This window comes from Phoxinus phoxinus, assembly GCF_949152265.1.
Source record: "Phoxinus phoxinus genome assembly, chromosome: 17".
NCBI classification, from domain to species: domain Eukaryota; kingdom Metazoa; phylum Chordata; class Actinopteri; order Cypriniformes; family Leuciscidae; genus Phoxinus; species Phoxinus phoxinus.
In genome coordinates, this window is record NC_136892.1 from 17,849,740 (window position 1) to 17,862,225 (window position 12,486).

General features: G+C 36.9%; 1 protein-coding gene across 6 annotated transcripts in view; it reads left to right on the forward strand.

Annotated features, from left to right (window-relative positions):
• Window positions 1–12,486, forward strand: part of igsf9bb (immunoglobulin superfamily, member 9Bb) — a gene marked incomplete at its 3' end in the record, with an annotated part of 112,000 nt that overhangs the window by 78,748 nt on the left and 20,766 nt on the right. For 4 of the 6 annotated variants that reach the window (XM_079586100.1, XM_079586102.1, XM_079586104.1 and 1 more), the window contains exons 8-13: window positions 1,222–1,364; window positions 2,826–2,966; window positions 3,087–3,203; window positions 3,299–3,449; window positions 4,744–4,867; window positions 10,932–11,107. In XM_079586100.1, coding sequence (XP_079442226.1) covers window positions 1,222–1,364; window positions 2,826–2,966; window positions 3,087–3,203; window positions 3,299–3,449; window positions 4,744–4,867; window positions 10,932–11,107 — 852 coding nt within the window. The remainder of the gene's footprint in view (window positions 1–1,221; window positions 1,365–2,825; window positions 2,967–3,086; window positions 3,204–3,298; window positions 3,450–4,743; window positions 4,868–10,931; window positions 11,108–12,486) is intronic. The other 2 variants (XM_079586101.1, XM_079586103.1) reach the window with 1 other exon arrangement.

Genomic DNA, 12,486 nt, shown 5'->3' on the forward strand with positions numbered 1-12,486 from the left:
ATGCTCACCAAGGTTGCATTAATTTAATCAAAAATAAAGTTATATTGTAACATTTTATTACAATTAAAAATACCTGTGTTCTATTTCAATATATTGTCAAATTTAATTTATTCCCATGATGGCAAAGCTGACTTTTAAGCATCATTACTCCAGTCTTCAGTGTCACGTGTTTTATCATCGATGTTAAAAACAGTTCATATTTCTTGTGAGAACCACGATGCAGTTTTTCAGGATTATTTGATGAAATATAACATTTTTGTATAATTATAAATGTTTTTACTCTCACTCTTGATTAATTTAATGCATCCTTGTTTAATACTTTAAAAAAAATCTGAACCCAAGCTTTCAAATATTTATTTATCTTTTTATCTATCTATCTATCTATCTATCTATCTATCTATCTATCTATCTATCTATCTATCTATCTATCTATCTATCTATCTATCTATCTATCTATCTATCTATCTATCTATCTATCTATCTATCTATCTATCTATCTATCTATCTACTTAAGCGCCAGTTCTAAAATAAAATAAACACCGTCACACATTGTTTAGTTATATCTGGCTTGCTTGATTTAAAAAAAAATCATTAGACATGATATGGTTGGAAGCTGATCTTAAACCATTTTTTTTTAAGAAAGTGCCTTATACTACAGTACCTGTTTAGTCAACTATCTAGTGACCAGAATTTCATGGGCATTTGGGCTCTCTCAATAAGATAAGATAAGACAAAGATAAGATAATACTTTATTGTGTAAAGTAAAAAATAAAAAAACTGCACAAGATCCTAGCCATGTCTTTTCAACTGTCTATGTTTTGTAGAGTGGGCAAACACTCATATTTCTTTTGAAAATATAAAAAAAAAACATTGTATTTCAGTTATGTAGGCTATAGCTAAATTTTTCCCATCTGTTCCCAAGGTACTTACTGTACTGTACTCCGATTAGCTGAGTAATAGTCTAAGTCTGAAGCTAGTTCAGATCTTTTTGTCTCATCTCACACACTGATTTCAAGCGGTTTCTTATTTCTTGATCAATAGTTGACTCATTCAGAGGATTTGTGCTAAATGTTTCAGACTAATGGCTCAGAGAGTCATCCAGTACAAACTCCTCTCATCTGTCAGACAGTTTAACAATGCACAAACCCCTCGATGTCTAATTTTATAACAGCACGGCTTTTATGCTGTATTTCATGTTTCAACTATCATTGTGTCCTGTAGACCCTGCTCGTGTGGTAAACATGCCGCCCGTTATTTACGTGGCCATCGGACTGCCGGGGTACATCCGCTGCCCGGTGGATGCCAACCCGCCTGTCACTTCAGTGAAGTGGAAAAAAGATGGCCTGCCTCTGCGGATAGAGAAGGTGAGTCCAGCTGGACAATGATCTCAGTGTTTTCACAGATGCTGTCACATGGGCCTAAACCGATCTCTCGCAGCTGTGTGAGATGGGTTTCATTCACAGGTTACATTGATCTCATAGTCTCGCACAGACAAAGAACACTGGCTCTTCTTCAGTAAAGCCAAGTGGGGAATAACTGACCCTAATGATGGAACAGGAAATCACTTTCATTCTCAAAGCCAGTTCCTCCTCAATGCAATTGGCTTTAAAAGATAGTGTCCATGCAGCTGAAAATGTGTAGGCTTATCATGTTACATCCCAAGAGCACTGAGAGCAAATCCACTTCATACATTTCACTGAATGCAAAAGCTGTACTGCTTGTGAGGGGTGTAGCATCCATTATAACAAGGGGTTTTAGTCAATTTAAAAGCTTGTTCCCCCACTTTTTGGTGGTGTTTCTGATGCAGTATGAAGAAAAAGCTGTACCCAGCCTTGTGAAATGATGACTTTTATACTAAACAACAGTCTACTAGTTGGTTATGGTTAACACCCACTTACTGTACCTGCCTTTCAGCAAGGACTAGGCAATTGTTACATCACCTAATTAATATTCATGATCTAAGCTGATGAGGTTAATAATTATGTCCCCTCCACTTTTTAGTACATTCATACATAAGTGATATTATTCAGTGTGTCCATTACACTCAAATTGATTGCAGATGATTTAACAGAGTATTGATTTAGATTTTTCATACTGTGATTATAACGAGTGCGATTATTTAATTAGCATTTTTACATTGTACACGTAATTATGCATGCAATGGATGCTTTTATCTAAAGGAATTCTATTAAAAATACGCTAAAGTTAAAAAGTTTGGGCTTATTAAGTTATTTATTTGTTTATTTTTCGAAGAAGAAGAAGGTTTAATTCAGCAAGGACCCATTAAATTGATCAAAAGTGATGGTGAAGAGATTCATAATGTTCTTGAATTAGTTATCTAAAATTGATATTCTGATCTTTTGAAATTTACATGCATCAAAGGATCCTCGAAAAGATGTATCACGGTTTCCACAAAAATATTAAGCAGCAAATCTTTTTTTTTTTTTTTGCATTGATGATATTTAGAATATTTTCTCCAAATCAGCATATTAGAATGATTTCTGAAGGATCATGTGACACTGAAGACTGGGGTAATGATGCTGAAAATTAAGCTTTGCTAAGAATAAATTACATTTGAAAATATATTAAAAATAAGTGCAGGCTTAGTGAGCGTTAGAGACTTCTTTCAAAAGCGATTCAAGATCTTACTGATCTTAAGTCTTACTTACTTTTCATTGGTTGGAAAAAAAATCTATCAGTTTTTGCATTCCCTGGGATTCAAATCTGGGCATCAAAACCTTGGCGTTGCAAGCATCATGCTGTACTGTTTGAGCTTCAGGAAACGGTTTGCTCTGGGTGTGATGGGACTTTTCTCTGTGTTGCAGTACCCTGGCTGGAGCCAAATGGAAGATGGGAGCATTCGAGTGTCTGAGGTGACAGAGGACTCTCTCGGCACCTACACCTGCGTGCCTTACAATAGCCTCGGTACAATGGGACAGTCCCCTCCCGCCCCCCTGGTGCTAAAGGTAAAGAAAAACACTTGTAGTATTTATTTAAGCTGCACTTTCCTCTTTTTTTTTTTTTTTTTTTTTTTTAATTACATAATCAATTTGCGTCAATATAACATGGTGTTTGGCGATGGATAGGACCCACCCAAATTTCTGGTGGTTCCTGGAGGGGAGTACAGGCAGGAGGCTGGTCGAGAGCTGGTCATCCCCTGTGAGGCAGAAGGAGACCCATTCCCCAACATTACATGGAGAAAGGTAAGCCGCATCCATAACGATCCTTGAGGAAGATCCTGTATCATTGTCAACCCAACCGATCCGCTTGCTAGAACTGTTTTCTTTTATTGGAGAAGGTAGGGAAGCCCAGCAGAAGCAAGCACAACGTCCTACCAAGAGGCAGCTTACAGTTCAAATCTCTCAGCAAGGAGGACCATGGGGAATGGGAGTGTGTCGCCTCCAATGTCGCCACGAGCATCACTGCCAGCACGCACCTCCTAGTAATTGGTAGGAGGCGTAGGATGGTGCAACTTCATGATGCATAAACACTACTTGCAATAAAGTGATTCTTCCATACAGCAATGCTTTTTGATCACATTACATCATACAGACTTAACCCTGTTACTTTTGTAAAGGTGCATAACGCATTTTTTGTTTATATTTTGCTGGTCGACCGTGGTTTTTGACTCTGGGTTCTCATGGTCATGAAAATTGAATTTTTTAAAAAAGTAATTGAAATTTATGTAGTCAACATATTTTTCTAGTTTTATTCTGATATGATTTTATATAATATTTTATTTTATTTCAGTTTTAAAAGGCTTTGGTGCAACAGGTTCATGACTCATTTGCGAATTGTCTGAATCCAAATAATAATAAAAGAAAAATCCTTATCCAGTTTCTCAATCCTTATACAGTATCTCAAGCTAAAAAAGGAAATTCATTGGTTGAAAACTATGGGAACCCAGTTTATACTGATATCTGTTCCCCATTTTATCAAGGCATATTGTTTCATGTATTTTGAAAAAAGTAGACCGGTTACTGAGTAAAAGAGTCGTATTCTGTCTTCATCTCATCTGAAGCACATCACTTTAAAAAACATTTTTTTGGTGCAAATATTACTTGTATTGCTATTAACAGTAGCTGCTGCAGTGTCTTACATGCAGTATTATGCACACGCAGACTTATTTTATAGATTTAACTGAGGAGAGTAGCACAAATGCTAATGTTGCCATGATCTATTTTTATTAGCAACCTGTGCAGCTGTAAAACAACACTGCCAGCTTATATCCTTATATTGCTGCCCACTGCCCTGTCGTATCCACTGTGCTATTGGACACTGTTTGGATTTGTGTAGCTTCAGTGAAGCTATCAGTTAAATAATGTTTGTTGAGTCCCTGATCAGCAGCTGCTAGGCTTAACTATTCAGTGACTTTCTCACAAAAAGCTCTCTGTATAAAAATCCTTCGGTAGGTCAGGTCTCTGAGGGATATTATAATCTGTGAGTGGACTCATACTGTAGACATGTTTCAGTGTCTTAGTATAGAGGGATTTTCCTCAAAAGCATCCCTACAAGCTAACGGTTATCTGCTGAATAAGAGATAAAGGATAAATGATGCACACTGTGTCTGCTTGTTTCTGTTAGCGCAAGTGTTTGTGTTAAGACAAGTGATCTAATCGCTCTGACCGAGGGTTTTCTACAGACAACGCTTTAGGAAAATAAATGCGTGTGGCCTTGCTTTTAGCTTTTGTGTACAAGTGTGTGTTTATATCAAGTGTGACACAAGCTGTCCTCTTCCCACAGGCACAAGCCCACACGCCCCCGCCAAAGTCCACGTTTCGGTCTCGACGACCTCGGCCAACGTCTCGTGGGAATCTGGTTACGATGGCGGCTTTGAGCAGACATTCTCAGTCTGGTACGGCCATGTGTGAGTCATCCCAGCATGCTTTGCTTTCTGCTTCTTTTCCTAACTGTTGACCTGAGCTCTGCTGCTGCTGTGAGGCTGCTACATCTGGGGGCACGGTGTGGGACGGGGCAAAACCTTTCCCCCAAGGGGTGAGATGACCAGCAGGGCCTTCCATGCTTTTAATATTAATGGCAGTGCAGCTAAAATGTTAAGGAGATAATATTGGGTGTAGAGCATCATGGTTAGTGATTTTTGTAGTGCATATAATGAATAAAATACAGTCTAGACTCTAGTTTGTTCTTCAAAGCCCTGTTCATAACTTCCAAATATTTTTTTTCCCGGAAAGTCTTGAACAAAGATAATCATTTCATGACTAGTCCAGATCCATTGTTTTCTTTATTGAGTTTTTGTTTCCTCTACGAGCAGTTCCCTAGCATGCTGGCCATGTTAATCTGGCTCGTAACGATAGAATTGGAATGGAATGATCAGGCACTAAAATCCCTCTACGGAGTTGTTATGAGTCGAGCTGCATGCAAAGTACCTTATTAAGAAGACAAGACCATTTTGGTGTTGTGTGCAGTTCGACTGCTTTTTAATCACCTCAGCACACTAAAACTAATGGCATGTTCATGTGATTTAGAAGGAACAGTCTATGCTGATTATAGTTATGGAAGCCACATTTACAGTATGTTAGGGTAAGGCCTTTTATAGTTATTATTGTTTATTTAATCTCACTGACCCCCTACCTAAAATATAAAGGCAGCTATATATTTTCATGTTTACATTCATATACACAGACCCATTCATACTGTGAGAAAAAATAAGGTATAGTTCACTCCATAATGAAAGATTTTCTACTTCCTTGTCTCTCACTGCCATGTCTTTCCAAACATGTATGACTTTATTTCTTTAGTGAAACAAAAAATAAATATTTTGAGAAATGTCTCTTAATACAATGGAACGACATGAGGGTGAGTTAACATCAAAACATAACATTAAGTTCTAAACAATGATGTTGAAGTACAATATAACTTTTCAGATGCTAATTAATCAACTACAGGTCCAGCTTATTGAACTGCAAATGTTTGGTAGGTGCTGTGTGAACCTCCAGTTTACAGTATTTATTAAGCCCCGATAGATTTTTAACTATGATAGATTCTGAGATATGTGATGTATGAAAAGTATTTACTAATACAAAGACTTTGTCTTGTGCCTTCTCGCAGTTCAGTGCTAAACAGTTTTTGATATTGTAACCGCCAACAATTGCAAGTAAGTATTTACTGTAACATAAGTTTCCATTACTTGCTCTGGTAAGGTGACAATCAGGTTTAAAAGAGGTTATAGGTTGCGGAGGTACTTTTGTTATTGACATGGCCATTACGGCAAACTCGCGCTTCTGGCTCAGCACGTTCGTCTCCTTCTCCTCTCTTCATCTCTCTGCCGCCCATGCCAGCGCTTCTGCATCCCTGTGATTCTGCTCCTTCTTTGGCGCTGTCCTCTGCGATATTCACCCGGAATATCAGCATTCTATAGCTCTCTGTGCTCCTGCCTCTATAGAATGACCATTGCTTTTTGTTTGTTTGCTTCGATGGGTACGAGCAAGAACATCTCTCTAAAGCTCCTTTAAATAGTGTCTTTGCTACTTACTCTTTTTAGAACATATTTTTGCAATGTCACACCAGGTAACAGATGGCAGCCATGTTTAATGGGAATGCAGCATGAACAGGTTTAGACCGTTACAAGCCCTGGAGAGAGATTTCAGTCCTTTTTGAGCTATAAATAGTCATGAAATGTAGTCTGAGAGTTTAGAGACGCATATGGAGAGAAAGAGGGGAAAGTCTAGAGATTATATGAGATGCAAGGGGAATTTTATATTTTATATATATATATATATATATATATATATATATATATATATATATCACTGATTCTTGAGAGTCGGGACAAAACATGTCCCACATAGAAAAGTCTAATTTATAGCAAAAATTAAGAAATTCATCATGATTGACATACTTACAAAGTTAAATCTAAAGGAATTGTATATACCTATCTGATTTTTGGAATAAACTTTTTTATCTTTTTGGGGAAAATTTGTTTAAATGTATGGTCTGTGGTTAGAAGGTCCATGTTATTGCACTTGTCCTCAGCAAGAGGTCACAATATTAACCTTCCCAAAAAACTTTAAAAAAGCTCTACAATTGTGAAAACATATACATCAAATAAAAAATAAGGGGTATAAATATAAAAAACAATGCATGAAGTGAACATCAAACAATATTTTCCATAGAAATCTGCCTATTAAAGTTGTGTCCTCGGTTTCTGTCAACTCCGTCAGATATTTTTATAAAGCTCTTTAAATCAGGAAATAGCATGGTCAGCTATATCCCGAGGACCCCTTTTTATCCCCCTGCCTGTGGTGAATGCAGTACTACCACACATGCTCTGGTACCTTGTAAATTTTTTATATATTTTAGACAAACAATGTCAATATTCCTATGGTCACAGCTGCACCATGTCAATACCATCTTTCTTTTAAGATACATTTTTTTAAACCATAGTGGATTGAATTTAAGAATTTTAGTGAGGTTATTGGGACAGCTAGCAACTGAGGAAAAAATACCTAGCTCCAGTGTACAATACATTTTTTCGCGGAAAATACATGCCCTTACGTCAACTCCGTCAGACGTCAACTCCGTCAGGTTCTATGTCTGACGGAGTTGACCTGTAAGATGACGGAGTTGACAAATCCACCAATAACCTCTTAATGTGCGAATATAATATTATTTGTGAATATAGTGAAGGGTTAAACTGTTATTTCAGGGTTTTATTTACACATAAATGCACATACACAGCATGCATTACATTATTTAACCGTATGCATCTGACTTGTAGAGAATGGTCAGGCAGTGGTCTGCTTATTATTGTGTAACGTGTAACTTTGCCAGCACTTTAATATATATATTTATATATGTAGAGACAGAGATAGAGAAATGAGAAGCCAGTGAAGGGCTGGGCGATATGGCCAAAAAAACAATTATCACGGCCCCTGGTTTCCCTTATTTTTTGGGGGGAAAAACGGTGTAATTTAAAACAGTTTGAAACGGTGTATGTGCAATATGTTTATTATAGTTTGCTTTACAGTAAGTTCAGTACTCTAATAACAAGGAGTAGTTTTAGTAGTAGTGTTTAAAGAGCACATCAGTTCACTAATCAGCAATGCACATATTTTTCGTCAACACCGTCAGTTTTTCGTCAACACCGTCAGATCTTCGACGTTTGGATGTATGTTTTTGTTAATTTTTTGGGGAAAAAAATATTCTTCCTTCAGTTTATGTGGTTTTTGTAATAAAGGACCATCTGATCTACATCCTCTTATGTTTTATTTATTTAAGGAATTTGTTTTTACAATATTGAAATTAAAATCAAAGTTTGAAAATGCAAATATTTAGAAATCTGAGGTTTCAGAATAGTGTGAAATCACAACTTAAGTTTATGTATTGTGTTTTTTTTACATATCAGAGTAACTAAACACTATTACAATGTACTTCCGAACTTTAGATTCTTGTTGGATTGGAAGAATTAAAATTGTTTACTTTTTAGTGTGTCTGACGGAGTTGACACAAATCCAGTTCTGAAGGGAAACATGTAAATTTGTTTAAAATGTGTTTTTATTTAGAACCTGTTCCTTTACATGGTTAAATAGCTAAGACCTTTCTCTGCAGAAACGTATAACTATAATTGATATAGTGTGTATTTAAAAAAAAAGTTTTTTAAAACGTGTTTTGTCCCGACTCTCAAGAATCAGTGATATATATATATATATATATATATATATATATATATATATATATATATATATATACATACATACATACATACATACATACATAGCTGTACATACATACATACATACATACATACCAGTACATACATGCATACATACATACATACCTGTACATACATACATACATATAGGCATTCTGTATATAAATGTATAGACTACCATTAAAACCAGTTTGGGGTCGGTATGATTTTTATATCATATATATCATAAAATATAATTTATTCCTGCAATGGCAAAGCTACAAATTTCAGAAGCCATTTCTCCAGTCTTCAGTGTCAAATGATCCTTCAGAAATAAATTTTTTTTTTATTATATATAGGCCTATATATATATATATATATTTAAAATTATTTATTGAATAGAATATTTAAAATAACAGCATTTATGTGAAATAGAAATGTTTTGAAAAAAAAAAATCCTTGCTGAATATAACTATTAATAAATAAAGAAAATGTACCAACCCCAAACTTTTGATTGGTATTGTTTATACAAATATACATTTGTGGTGCCCAATTTCTGAATTTCTGCTCAAATCTGACATATTATTAAAATCGTCTTTAAGAAATTGCAAAAGAAAATTCCAAAGAATTCTTTCTTTGGAAATTGTTTAAAAAATGGAGAGGTACAGTAGCAGTATACATTGTTTAACTTTGGCCTAATAATTACAGCATATATTTATATATACAGTATATGCAGAGGATGAATAAAACAATGTGGCTTTAAGATTGAAAAACACTGACATTAACTTTCATCTGACTGTTCGCTCATCAATAAATTTATTTCCATGTACATTGCCTAGATCAGAATTAAATTAAATTCAGTTTCAAAGTTATTTTTGCTGTCAGATCGATGTCATATATGAGGAAACTGGGTCTGTATGCGCTCAGCATTTCTTCATAGACTGTACCGAGTACCAACTTGAGTCCTTCCACTAATGCAGCACTCCACACAGGCATAAACTCAAGAAGAATAGAAGGCCCGCCTCCGTCACCTTTCTGCATCAAACTTCTTTTTAGACCATCATTATCCACTGGCCTGATGTGTCCACCACAGGTACCCAAACGATTTGAGGCCTGTGCTAAGAGCTGACTAAAGGTGTCATTTGAAACATTGGGCAGTGTGACTCATGCTTTAAAGGTTGTGTGTGAATGGCCTTTAAAGGTGACCCACGTGAGATTAAACAACAGCTTCCGTCAACCTCGTTGACGCAGATAGTTGGCGTGTTCCTGCTACTTCCTGTGTATTGCAGGAGAGGTGCTGAGCGACCGCTGAGATGCAGTGAATAACACACATCTCAAGAGCCTGTGAACTCTCATGTTATAAGGGCATGGAGGAAGTGATCAATTATACCTCAGTGGAATATTATGACTCACACCGAAAGGAACAATAAGATATCCGTCAGGCATCATTCCATGCATGCCAAGAGCAATAGTTTCAGAATACTGGTTGATGCAGTCACACTTGCGACGAATGTGTGCAATAGGGCATGATGCCACTGGCTTCTGTAGCTAAAAAAACCCCCAATATATTGTAAATATAAAAAATCTAAATGTTAAAATATACAGTAATAGTTTAGGGTCCAATTCTCACTATTAACTACCGGTAGATGCGTATTAGCATGCGTATTGCTAGGAAAATGGCTGTTTATTAGTACTTATAAAGCACATATTAATTTATTTTGTATGATGATATTCTTCATCCCTTAATCCTACCCAATACCCAAACTTAACAACTATCTTACTAACTATTAATAAGCTGTAATAAGGAGTTTATTGCAAACGTTGTGGTTAATACTTAGTTAATAGTGAGAATTTGACCCTATTCTAAAGTGTGACCAAATATACTTTCTATTCCACTTATCCACAACATTGCAGCCATTCTTACTGTTTCCTTGTAAGAGATGTATTGTCCATACAATTGACTCATTTCAAGCCATAGGTCATTACCAAGAGAGCCAGAGAAAAGGGTTGTAGGGCGTACAAGGCGCACTGAAGATGTATGAAGATTTTTTTGTAAAGATCAGCGGTTGAAAACACAGTTGCATTCTTCAGGATTTCCTTTGGGAAATTTGTGTATGATTGGATATCACTGAGCACTCACACTGAGCCAGACAAGCTGTCTTTTTCCGTCAAGCTGCAGGCAGTGCTCTCATCAGTGTTGTGAGCGACGTGATAATCATTATCCAAGCGTATGTGCATGCATGACAACTTTTTCCATCTGTGCATGTGACTCCTCCTGCAGGGTGAAGAGGGAGCAGTTAGGACCGCATGACTGGCTGTCCATGCCTGTGCCCAGCGGGCAGCACTGGCTCCTGGTGCAAGGCCTGGAGCCCGAGACGGCCTACCAATTCAGCGTCCTGGCCCAGAACAAGCTGGGGACGGGCCCGTTCAGCGAGGTCGTCACTGTGAACACACTAGGTTGGTCACCCGTGCAATCCAACATTCAATGACAAGTTCATCTCTGCCTGACAGAAGTTCATTTTATAGTAGGAATAGAAACGCTAAGAATTTACCGATTAAAGTTGAAATACAATTATTATTATACAATTAAATACAAAAATCGTAGCAATTATGATTCCTTACTGATTTCTTTTAGTACTTCTAAAGAAGCAACACAATCCTGATCCTAACTATATTACACCATGTTATATACACTATGGACAAAAGTATTGGGCCACACCTCTTAATTATTGAATTCATACCCATTGCCACAGCTGTATGAAATCAACCACCTAGCCATGTAGTCTGCATTTACAAACGTGTGAAAAAATGGGTCGTTTTGAAGATCTCGGGGATTTCAACCTATAGGATATCACTTTTGCACTGGATGTCAGTTTGTGAAATTTCATCCCTGCTAGATATTCTACATATATATATATATATTTATATATATAATGTATACATGTATGTAATATATACTGTATTATATATACATACATACATATACAGTACAGAGTGTGGGATGTTGGAAAATAACAATGTCTTTTCTGTTAATCAAATTCTTTTTAATCTTCGCTATTGCTTCAATGCAAATGAACAAGCATGCCGATAATTGTTGCGTAGTGACGGGCATGTTCAAGTGAGCCAGATGTGCGCAGATTAAATACGCTGTATTTAACATATCATGATGACTCACGAGTGAAGTACTTGCGCTAAATCTGCGCAGATTTGTCTTGCATGAACTTCCTCAGCAAAGTGAGTAAACATAATAAATAACACGCCAAATTGGCTAGTGATTTGACTGCGTTACCCACCACAGTTGATTTTTACCTGCATTTGGCAGGTGTTCATTTCAAACCCTGGATGTCACAGAGCGAGGTCACTGAGTGCCGAGGCGCATGGTGCGTTAAAGTCGGCAAGACTCGTCAAGAGTTCCGAACTTCCACTGGCATTAATATCAGCAAAAAACTGTGCGGTAGCTTCATGGAATGTTTTTTTTTTATGGCTGAACAGCTGCATACAAGCCTCATCATCAAGTACATTGACAAGCATCAGATGGAGGGATGTAAAGCACGCTGCCACTGAACTCTAAAGCGCTGGATACATGTTCTGTGGAGTGACGAATTGCGCTTCTCTGTTTGGCAGTCTGATGGGTGAACCTGGGTTTGGCAGATGCCAGTTAAACTTTACCTGCTTGACTGTAAAGTTTGGTGAAGGAGGGGTAAAGTATGGAGCTGTTTTTTAGGGGTTAGGGCTAGGCCCCTTACTTCCAGTGAAGGGAAATCTTAATGCTTCGGCATACCAAAACATTTTGGACAATACTATGCTTCCAACTTTGTGGAAAGAGTTTGGGGAAG